The sequence below is a fragment of the Carassius gibelio genome, chromosome B11, assembly GCF_023724105.1.
Source record: "Carassius gibelio isolate Cgi1373 ecotype wild population from Czech Republic chromosome B11, carGib1.2-hapl.c, whole genome shotgun sequence".
In the NCBI taxonomy this organism is placed as follows: Eukaryota; Metazoa; Chordata; class Actinopteri; order Cypriniformes; family Cyprinidae; genus Carassius; species Carassius gibelio.
In genome coordinates, this window is record NC_068406.1 from 24958267 (window position 1) to 24969251 (window position 10985).

The 10985-nt window shown below is 39.3% G+C and overlaps 1 protein-coding gene across 2 annotated transcripts; it reads right to left on the minus strand.

Annotated features, from left to right (window-relative positions):
• Positions 1-1886: 1886 nt before the first annotated feature.
• srsf11 (serine and arginine rich splicing factor 11) lies at positions 1887-10440 on the minus strand. Of its 2 annotated transcripts, XM_052568429.1 has the most exons (12): positions 10154-10440; positions 8382-8515; positions 6110-6219; positions 4655-4744; positions 4515-4564; positions 4153-4283; positions 3997-4078; positions 3800-3913; positions 3608-3697; positions 3032-3124; positions 2771-2948; positions 1887-2636 (listed from the first exon to the last, which is right to left on the minus strand). In XM_052568429.1, exons 1-12 carry the CDS (start codon positions 10273-10275, stop codon positions 2442-2444), a joined length of 1389 nt encoding a protein of 462 aa, XP_052424389.1. In that variant the 5' UTR covers positions 10276-10440; the 3' UTR covers positions 1887-2441. The 2 variants fall into 2 exon arrangements, with proteins under 2 accessions (XP_052424389.1, XP_052424390.1); XM_052568430.1 differs by lacking the exons at positions 8382-8515; positions 10154-10440 and adding an exon at positions 6436-6820.
• Between the last annotated feature and the right edge of the window lie 545 nt (positions 10441-10985).

The following is a 10985-nucleotide window of genomic DNA, read 5'->3' on the forward strand; positions in this document are numbered from 1 at the left end:
TGCTGCGGACCTAAGCGGAGGTTCAGAACGTCCCGGGGATGCCCCCTGTTGGCTGGGGAACTGAAACAAATGATTCACGATCCCGCTCTGAACTCCCGAACTGATTCAAATGATTCGCGATCTCCAAACTGACTAAAATGATTCGCGAACCCGCTTTGAACTCCCGAACTGACTCAATGATTCGCGAACCCGCTCCGAACTCTCGAACTGATTCAAATGATTCGCAATCCCGCTCCGAACTCCCGAACTGATTCAAATGATTCGCGATCCCCAAACTGACTCAAATGATTCGCGAACCCGCTTTGAACTCCCGAAATGACTAAAATGATTCGCGAACCCGCTCCAGACTCCCGAACTGATTCAAATGATTTGCGATCCCCAAACAGACTCAAATGATTCGCGAACCCGCTTTGAACTCCCGAAATGACTAAAATGATTCGCGAACCCGCTCCAGACTCTCGAACTGATTCAAATGATTTGCGATCCCCAAACAGACTGAAATGATTCGCGATCCCGCTTTGAACTCGCGAACTGACTCAAATGATTCGCCATCCCGCTTTGAACTCCCGAACTGACTCAAATGATTCGCGAACCCGCTTTGAACTCCCGAACTGACTCAATGATTCGCGAACCCGCTACGAACTCTCGAACTGATTCAAATGATTCGCGATCCCGCTCCGAACTCCCGAACTGATTCAAATGATTTGCGATCCCCAAACAGATTCAAATGATTCGCGATCCCGCTTTGAACTACCGACCTGAATCAAATGATTCGCGATCCCGCTCCGAACTGCCGAATTGACTCAAATGATTCATGAACCCGAGTTGTTATAGGTTACAGATTACAAATTACCTAATTTAAAAAGTAATATGTAGTGTAACTGATTACATTTTGATTACTTTTATAAATTTATATTGTTTTCAAATTGTGATTATTTTGAATCATTTAAAGCAGGCAGGGTTAATGATACAGTGGTACTCAACATTGATTTCTCTCAGATTTCAGAATCCTCCTTCACTTGAAGATTGTAAAGTACACCTCAAAATAGGACTTTAGCAGCTCTTTTTACTTTGCAATCTTTTTTAGGTTAAATACAAATTTAGTTTAGTTCAAATTTAGTTCAATAGCTATGATAATGTTTTTGAAATCAAATCTTTGCATAGCTATGACAGGAAACATTGGCATCTAACAATGCCTTGGGAAAAAAGGCAGTTAATCTAAATATAAAATAAAATAATCATTTAAATAAACCAAAATAGGAAATAAAACAGTATAAGTATGTGTCATATTCTGTGTCTTCAACAACATTGTCTCATATTTTAAATATATGTGTGAAAATATTCAAATGTAACTCCCTTTGTAATCAGTAACAATATCATAATTAACTGTAATTTAATTATAGTTTACATTACATTAACAGATTACAGCTACATTTATTTTGCAATTAAATACGTAATTTAGTTAAATGTAACTAGTTACTGCCCAACAATGGTCAGGTCTGATGATAAAAGATAAAGGACTGAATTTTTCAAGCGTTGGAATGGAAACGGCAGATGAGGGACAAAACAGAGACGTTCACAAACTCAAGGCCTTAGTTTGCAGCTTAAGCTGTTTTTTTTCAGCAGGGTGGTGTGGATGCTAACATAGTTATCGCTGATGGTATAAATTCTTTTATATTGACCCGATATTACTAATTATAACAAAGCGTGAACAGCCTTGCCTCAGAATTTCACACCATTACTGAAAGCGCTTGCAACAATTTTAAGAATTGATATATTCCAGAATATTTGCATTCGATTACAACAAAAATCTCAGTTGTTAAATCTCAGAAAATAGTGTTTCACAGCCATAGCAATGTGGTTTAGAAAAAACAAATAGACAAGAATTTTATATGAAGTTTTTATTTTCAGTTGGTAACATTGCAAACAGTACAGAGAAGTCATTTTCTTAGCAAACTACAGTGTTCACTACAGAAAAACACACTGCGGTAAATACAGCTGGACTGTCGAATGACCTGCGAGAAAAACTAATCCAGTTTACGTGAAGTTCCACAAACGTTCTGAGAGTTTAAAAAGACAAACTAACTCAAGCTAGCTATAAAAAACAAATGCAATTATTAAAAGGAGAAAAAGAAAACCGCTGCTTGACAATGTTATCCAAACACAATTAGAGGGTGATCGCTTTAAATAGAACCCGCAAACGGACATAGTGAATGGGTGTATTTTTCAACGTTCTACACTAAATATACAGTATAACATCGTTCCACATTAGCCATGAGAGAAGAAACAGCTCTAAAACCCGGGGAACATGTACCAGTAAATACAGCAGATTCTGAAGATGCAGAATTTAAAAAAACGAGGAGGAATGAAGGAGTTCAGACAGGAAACGTTCCGACTGATCTCCGTCTGAACTCTGTTAATCAACACACTCGAACACTGCTTCAGTCGCTCATGTCCATGTCTTCATCTCGCTGGTCTTCACTGTGTCCGTCTGACTCTCCGCGGCCCGCGTCGTCTGCGCTGTCCGCTCGAAGCTCTTTAGCCTGTGGTGACGAGGCGGCGTCTGAGTTCCTCTCGTGCTCTTCCTCGTGCTCGCTGTCGTAGCCCTGCTCCTCCTCGTCGTAGTCCCTGGTCACCTGTGGAACAGAAACACAACTCAGAAGCCGGACTGGAATGTTGACCTTTGACACCGTTTTTTTTAAATCGTACTTTGAGGTCAGAATGCGTAAAGCGCTGATGTTCACTGGTTAGTGAATGTAGACAGTGGTACCTTCACATCTCCCTTCTCGCTGTCCGACTTCCTGTCTCTGTCTCGGTCCTTTTCTTTGTCTTTGCTCTTCTTGCTGGAGGAACGTTCTCTTTTGTCCCGATTTCTGTCCCAGTCGTCCTTCCGGTCTCGGTCACGGTCTCTCTCGCGGTCTTTGTCCTTCTTTTTCTCTTTCTTGTGTCTGAGAGAGAGAGTGTTTTCAGGTTAAAGCAGGTCTGAGGAAGCAGGCGTGATCATGTAGGAGTCCGTGTGTGTGTGTGTTACCTGCGAGGAGACGGCGAGCGGGACAGTTTCCTCTTGGGAGATCGTGACTTCTTCGGCGACCGAGACGCGCTGCGACTTCTTCTGTGCCGTTTGCTGGAGGAAGAGACATTCGCTGGATCAACATAAGCTCTGATCAGATCTAAACCACGGTAATGTAAACACATTTTTACAAAAAACAATGTAAAAATGACAAACTTGTCAATTTTTTTATTTTATTTAACTGTCAAAAGTAGAGCTGATAGCTGTCATAATTTGCAATATGTACTAAAAAGACTGCTAATGTAGAAGGTCAAAAACCTTGAAACGGTCAAATATATTACTCATGTACAATAGAACGCACATCTCAAAATGTTAATTTTTTATAACATTTCTTTTTTTAAATTGGACAAATTTTTTTTACGTTAAATTTAAATAATTTTTAATTTCCATAAAAATGCAAAAAAAAATAGAAAGAAATCATAGACTTTGGGAACATATAAAACACTTCAAATTCAATGAATTGGGAGTGTGTCCTGAACTATTAAAACTGAATAAGTGAGGGGGAAGCGATCTGATTTGATGGCGCTGGACACTGACCGGCTGGTGCTGCGGGAGCGTCTGGCGCTGCTGTAGCTCTTGGGTGGAGTTTTTGAACGTTTCCTGTTCTTTTCTTCCTTCCTCCGATCTCTACACCAGAAACAAACACAAAGATGGAATGAAGCACTGCCCCTCCACAACTAGACCAGAGAAACCCGGAGCATATATCAGACGCTTGAGACTGGATCTGACCTGGACCTGGAGCGTCTGCTGCGGTCCCTGGAATGAGATCTCCTCCTCTTGGGGCTCTTGGACCTCCTCCTGCTCCTGGAGCGAGATCTCCGTCTGGAATGACTCTTGGAACGCCTGCGATCACAGGAAACACACATCAGACCACGGTTCATTTCGTTAACAAAAACTACGATGAACAGACTTGAGTCTGCACAAACCTGTGTCTGGAGCGAGACCCGGACCTCCTGCGTCTGGATCTGGACCTGGATCTGGAGCGCTTGCGTTTATCATCCTTCTTACCTGAAGAAACAAACTCGTTAGCACACTGTCCTTCCACTCACACATATCTTTGATCTAGCACATCAGTCACTCACTTCCAGGCTCGATGGCTGCGGAGATCAGAGATTGTGCTTCTCTCACTCTCTTCATGGCTTCTTCGATCTCTTTCGAGCCGTCTGCCTTCAGTCCAGGGTTCAGACTCAGCCCTGCGGCGAAGTGATTCAGCCTGAAATCACAGCAGGTTAAAGAAGAGAACCTCGGTTAGAGGAAGGCTCTATGGTTTGTGCAATTAGGAATGAGTTCAGCGTGTCTGTGATCGTTCGGTGTAGTTTTACTAGCTTTTCACCATTTAATTTTAAATAACCATCGTCAAATGCACACAAGCTTAAAGCAATTCATGTAAAAACATCAGAAGTTTGGTTTAACTAAAAAAACCAAAAAACCTTGATGGACTTACTTGGGGTCTATGGACGCCATAAGCTTCATGAGCTGCTCAGCTGACAAAGACTAAGAAGAAAACATCAACGATTAGTAAAGAGTTTAGCAGATCCAGTGTACAAACAGGGCCATAAACAATGGAGCCAAAAGGCGTCAAACCTGAGTGTTTATATTGGGTGCCGCCATGGCCAGAGCTGCCATGGGGTCCAAGTTTGGCCCTCCTAGGCCTCCTAGATGAACGCCACCCATCTGAGGACAGACAATACATGGGCATTATTACAGCAGTTGTTTCCATTTACTTACTGTCTTGAGCCTTTGGAATATCACAAAAAAACTGGATGGAAACACCAAGATGTGCATAAATTTAAAAAATGTGCATAAACTGAATAATTAGTTTCTAACCTATTTCAGTCCTTTTGATACCAATTCAGCACTTTTGATACTATTTCAGTATTCAGATAGTATTTCAATCATTTCTATCCCATTTCAGTACTTTTGATACCATTTCAAGACTTCTGATAATAATTCAGCACTTTTGATAATATTTTAGTACTTTTGGCACCATTTCAGTATTCTGATAGTATTTCAATCATTTGTATCCCATTTCAGTACTTTTGATACTAATTCAGCACTTTTGATAATATTTGAGTACAATTGGTACCATTCAGTATTCTGATAGTATTTCAATCATTTGTATCCTATTTCAGTACTTTTGATACTAATTCAGCACTTTTGATACCATTTCAGTACTTCTGATAATAATTCACCACTTTTGATAATATTTGAGGACTTCTGGCACCATTTCAGTATTCTGATAGTATTTCAATCATTAGTATCATATTTCAGTACTTTTGATACTAATTCAGCACTTTTGATACCATTTCAGTACTTCTGATAGTAATTCAGCACTTTTGATAATATTTGAGGACTTCTGGCACCATTTCAGTATTCTGATAGTATTTCAATCATTTGTATCATATTTCAGTACTTTTGATACTAATTCAGCACTTTTGATACCATTTCAGTACTTCTGATAATAATTCAGCACTTTTGATAATATTTGAGGACTTCTGGCACCATTTCAGTATTCTGATAGTATTTCAATCATTTGTATCATATTTCAGTACTTTTGATACTAATTCAGCACTTTTGATAATATTTGAGTACAATTGGTACCATTTCAGTATTCTGATAGTATTTCAATCATTTGTATCCTATTTCAGTACTTTTGATACTAATTCAGCACTTTTGATAATATTTGAGTACAATTGGTACCATTCAGTATTCTGATAGTATTTCAATCATTTGTATCCTATTTCAGTACTTTTGACACTAATTCAGCACTTTTGATAATATTGGAGTACAATTTGTACCATTTCAGTATTCTGATAATATTTCAATCATTTGTATCCTATTTCAGCACTTTTGGTACCATTTTAGTACTTTAGGTAATATATCAGTATTTTAATAATATTTCTTTACTTGGAACGGTGCTTTATTCGCAAATGTTTTATGCGATATTCCAGTTTTACACGCAAGTTTAATTCAAATCTTTGGATGGAAACTAGAGAGAAGAGCGGCCAATAATCTTGGGTTACACCGATTGACACTCACAGATGGGACGGGGTTGGGTGTCGGGAGGAGTCCGCCTCCTGGCAGCAATCCTGCGACGGCATTGGCTGGAGCCAGCAATGACAGAGCCTTGGATTCGTCAGGAATCACTCCTGCAGGACGGAAATGGCACAATCAGAGCACGCCACGATTCTCACGCCACACACAGACAGACCCACAAAGTCAAACTTTCTTTTTACATTTGCACTTACATCAGTACTCGCTTTGTCAGAGGAAGCTAACACATGAGGTCCCTTAACAAAAGCATCAAGTGCAAAATACTACAAGAAAAGCAAATGACACTAGACACACTGCCAAGATGTTATCACCTGAACTTGATTTTTTAAGTCATGAACCAAATGTAAGCAAGCACAGCCGGATCTCCACTGGGATGTGCTCTCAAGTTTCATAAGTTGTATAATGAACAAGCGATTCAGGTCGGCTGCTTCGCTATAAAGCACACAGAGACATCAAGATAGACAAAACAGAGTTTATGATTCGGGTGTCAGCATCACATGACAGTTCATCAATCCACTGATGGCATGACTTACCATTACTAATGCAAATAACATTGCTTTACGGGGCTTTTGCTGGCATTTAAGAGCTAAAGCTGCCGTTACCTGGTCTAAAACAAAATCCTATGGCATAAACTTCCAGCAAAAGCCCATTTTAAACTCTAGACTGTGTGTCAAATGCTGAAGAGGAGATAACTAGAGTTAAATGACAATGAGCGTTTGGTGAGTGCATGGAGTCCATTGGGTGAGCGCCTCTGAAATTAATATTTCACTCCAAACGACAATCATCACTGACACACACATGAGAGAGAGAGAGAGAATAAAGAGAGAGAGAGATAGAGAGAGAGAATAAAAAGAGAGAGAGAGAGAGAAACAGGACAAGCTGCAGAAGACAAAACTGTTGGGTGGCATTTTCTGCTGGGCCTGGTTTACAGGACTTGCAGAACCAGGGAAAAGAACTGGAAAACACAACAACAAAAAACAGAAACGACCGTTAAAAAGCTTCTCAGGCCTTTTTCAGTCATGTGGAGAGGAACAAAAGAACATTCTAGACCTGATTCTTACTCAAAAGCAGAAAATATTAAAGGGAGGTTGGAGAAATATTATAGGGCCCTATGAAATCCATTTCCCACCAAATTCTCTTTTTTTTTTTTTATAATCATGAACCTTAATCTTTAACAAGTTGAACAAATATTATGTTTTGAGCCAAATTAAGTCTTATTTTTTCTTACCTTGTTTTATTGTCACCATATTCTGCATTTCAGCCTAATTATATGAATGCATAAAAACAACTTAACATTTTTAAAACAGACTTATAAATAAATGAAATCGTGGATTAATTGTGTGATTATTCCTTAAAAAGTGAGTTTACTAGTGATTGTACATTATACTACTTTCTAATGAACAATAGTAATATTTCTATTCTTCACGTGCTTTTATTTTGACGGGTTGCTTTTAATTTCCTTAAAATTTAATGAGGCTAGTTTTACTCAAATGAAACTTTAAAATGCTCATGAAGAGACTCTCAAAGCAGTTCTGGAGATGTTCATGTATTTAGAGAGACTACAGACTCTGAAATCACTACAGAACATGCACGATTCATATTTAAAGTCTTTTAGCTGTTTAATATTTACAGATACTAGACCTACTTTCGACTCATTCATCCAAACAGAATCCAACAAATTCTGTGTCATTCTGCATACAGTAAATTCAATCTTAATGACCGGATTCAAACAATTTCCGCATCATGGAAATCATAGGGCCCTAATATCAACAATCGCACAGGAAAGCCCTATCATTTACGTGTGCTAAACACTCATGCATAATGCGCTCTTACCGTACTTTATTAGCATGCAATGCAGAAACATTCTTTCAGCCTAAACATTAGTGCTTTGCAATGAATAAAGCAATCGATCTTTGTCTGTGAGCTCAGATGGAGACACAAGAGAGAGGATAATAGTTTACAGCAGGGAAACACGTGGGCCAGCCGCGTTTATTTGTCTACAGGGTCACTCTCAGACATCTGCCGGCTCTGCAATTGCCTTGTTCACTATAAAAATCACACACACAAATGACAAAGAGAAAAGTTTAACAAAAAAAAAGAAAAAAAAAGAACTAAACTGGAAAGGCAATGAGTTAAACATCAGCTCCTGCCACTGACATATACACCTGTGGGATTCACTGGCTAATGCCGTCGTCTACACACTGCGAAGGGATCGATCGCACGATGAACGTGAAGATTGCAAAAGAGCGGCACAAACCTTCGGCGAAGGGGACGACGATCAGGGCTCGGTCCACGAACACCGTGTTGGTCAGATGCTGGGATACTCCGACGGACTCCGGCTCGTGGAACTTTACAAAACATACACGTGAAGTCACAGGCAAGGGAGAATCACTGAAAGAAAATATAGATGCTTTTGCGAGATGTACACACAACGTTTAACAACACCTCCTACAGCATTAACACCCAAGACCCGGCTCGGGTTTAGATCTGCCGGCTTCGGAGCAGATCGCCAGCGGCCTACCTTCGCTGCAGATATGACCACGCCGGATGTTTTTCGATGGGTGAAAAACAACAAAAGCACAGAACAGAAGTTAGCTAGTAGAGAAGCCTACAATCTGCCCGAAGAAATCAGGCATGCATTTGTGTTCCTGAGCCTAAAACAGGGTTTCTGCAGGATACATTGGGCGTTCAAAACAAAAACGGAAAACTTATGATGCGTTCAGGGATGAAAAACGTTTAATCGCATTCAAAAAAAAAAATCTTGGTTAGGGTTCGGACAATAAATAGATGCATCGCAATTCGTGGATCAATTCTGAGACTTTCGGAATGCATCGTGACTCTCTCTGGAATCGATTCTGAGCTTAGTTTCTAACAGCAGATGGCGCTCTAAGCTAGTTTTTAACTGCACACTCAAAAACTCGCGAAGAAAAGCGTTTGTGCGTTCAGCGGTAAGTGTTTAAATGTACTTGCACATCAGCTTTTATGATGCGATATTAATGTAAACAGCCCGCTGTGAAAATCCTCGTAATTTGCTTAAACCTTTTCCAACTTTATGAATGATTATTTTATGTTCAAGTGGTGCGTGTAAGGAACTGGAAGCAGAATACGTCTGTTTCTAAGCACGTAACGCCATCTACTTTTCAAAACTAAGCTTAGAATCGATTCAAGAGAGAATTACGATGCCTTCAGAAAATCTCAGAAACATTTTTCGATTTGCATTGCATTGATTGATTTATTGTTCGAATACAGAAATGTACTGTGACAACACTAGTATGCGTACAGTCACATCGCCACCTAATGGTCTGGTTTGAATACAGTATTTTTTGTAATTTCCAAGAATCTGTGTAAACAAGGATCAATTTTCTATTTTTAGTACCATAAAACTATTTCAATTTTTTTAAATCTCTCTGCGCACAAACACTCATATGTGAAATTTTACTGCACCGTCTGATCACACTGCAAAAAACCTGATGGTTTTCCCTTCAGTATTTTTTCTTATTTTTAAGTACTAATATCTTAAAATCAGATTCTCAGAAAACAAAACTTCGTATGACCATAATTGAAGAATGTTTAGATATTAGTACTGAAAAACAAGATACCAATACTGATGAAGAGATTAATTTCTTGCATTTATGCCACGACTTTATGCTAAAATCTGAATCTTTGATTTGTAAAAGTTAGAAATAACGCTTGTTACCCTGCAGAAACCCTGCGCGAACAGAGCCGTGCGTCGGTTTGATGACGCACACACGCAACAAGGCGTGACGCAATGCTCTTTATACAATAAAACGAAGCTAGTGTTAAAATAAATGCACCAAATTTCAGTTATTAGTGTTTTAACCGTCATAATTCATCCCGAGGAGCTCACACGTAGCTTAGCTAATGATGAATAAACACGTGGTACGTTACTGTTAGAAACACGAACTGCAGTAAGATATATCCGTGTGTACAGCTCTATCCTTATTAAACACGCTTATTTCGATGTTTTTTTTTTCTTGGAGGAGCATGTTTTGGAACATTTCTACTCACTCTGGAGGAAAGAGTCTGAGCTCGTCGATGGTTCCGATGAAGCCGAACAGGGTTCGCATCTGCTCCGCGGTGCTGCTCGGCGACACGTTCGTCACCTGGATCACACTGGTGCTGGACGTCATTGTGGCTCCGTTTTATGGCGAACGTCGATCGAAAGGCATTTAAATCTGACCGATCGCTCGGTTTTCTCTCGGTTTCTCCTCAGTGAAGGCCTGCTGTCTCACGCTAATGGCGATCGTGCTGCGGCGGGAAGCGCACGCTCATCAGAACATGGCGGCGCAAGGGGACGATTTCAAAATAAAAGCTCGACAGAGCCAGAGCGACAGTTCTTCTTCTTCTTCTTTTCATTTTTTGGCAGATTGCAACCATGACTTTTAAAGGTGCATACCGCCACCTACTGTATCAGAGTATGTAACATGAGCTATATCCATTGGTACTACTTTATATCAAAAAAAAAAAAAAAAAAAAAACAAACACTAAATAAAAATTCTATATATTGTATATCCCTATATTTTTAGATATTGTATAACTGCTTTAGAGCGACAGTTTTCAAAATACAAGTCCTTATACTCCAGTAGACGTGTCCTAGAAATGTTCTGTTTCAAATTAAAAGTCTGCAAACACCGAGAGTAACGCGCTTAAGTGTCATGAAATGTGTAACAACATTTTCTTTTTCTAATTTTCTTTATGTAACGTATGTTTTATGGTTATAGCAGGAAAGGTGTTTTCTCGAGATTCATTTTAAAATGCAACTCACATTTTACTTCCGTTAAAATTAATAACATATTATATTGTTACTATTATTATCATGTCATATACGTTTACCTTATAT

Coding starts and splice junctions, on each gene's coding strand:
- srsf11 (XM_052568429.1), bottom strand. CDS start 10,275: ATGACGTCCAGCACCAGTGTGATCCAGGTGACGAACGTGTCGCCGAGC. Junction 4,565..4,654: donor CACCCAATATAAACACTCAG/GTTTGACGCCTT, acceptor TTTTCTTCTTAG/TCTTTGTCAGCTGAGCAGCT. Junction 3,914..3,996: donor GGGTCTCGCTCCAGACACAG/GTTTGTGCAGAC, acceptor CTGTGATCGCAG/GCGTTCCAAGAGTCATTCCA.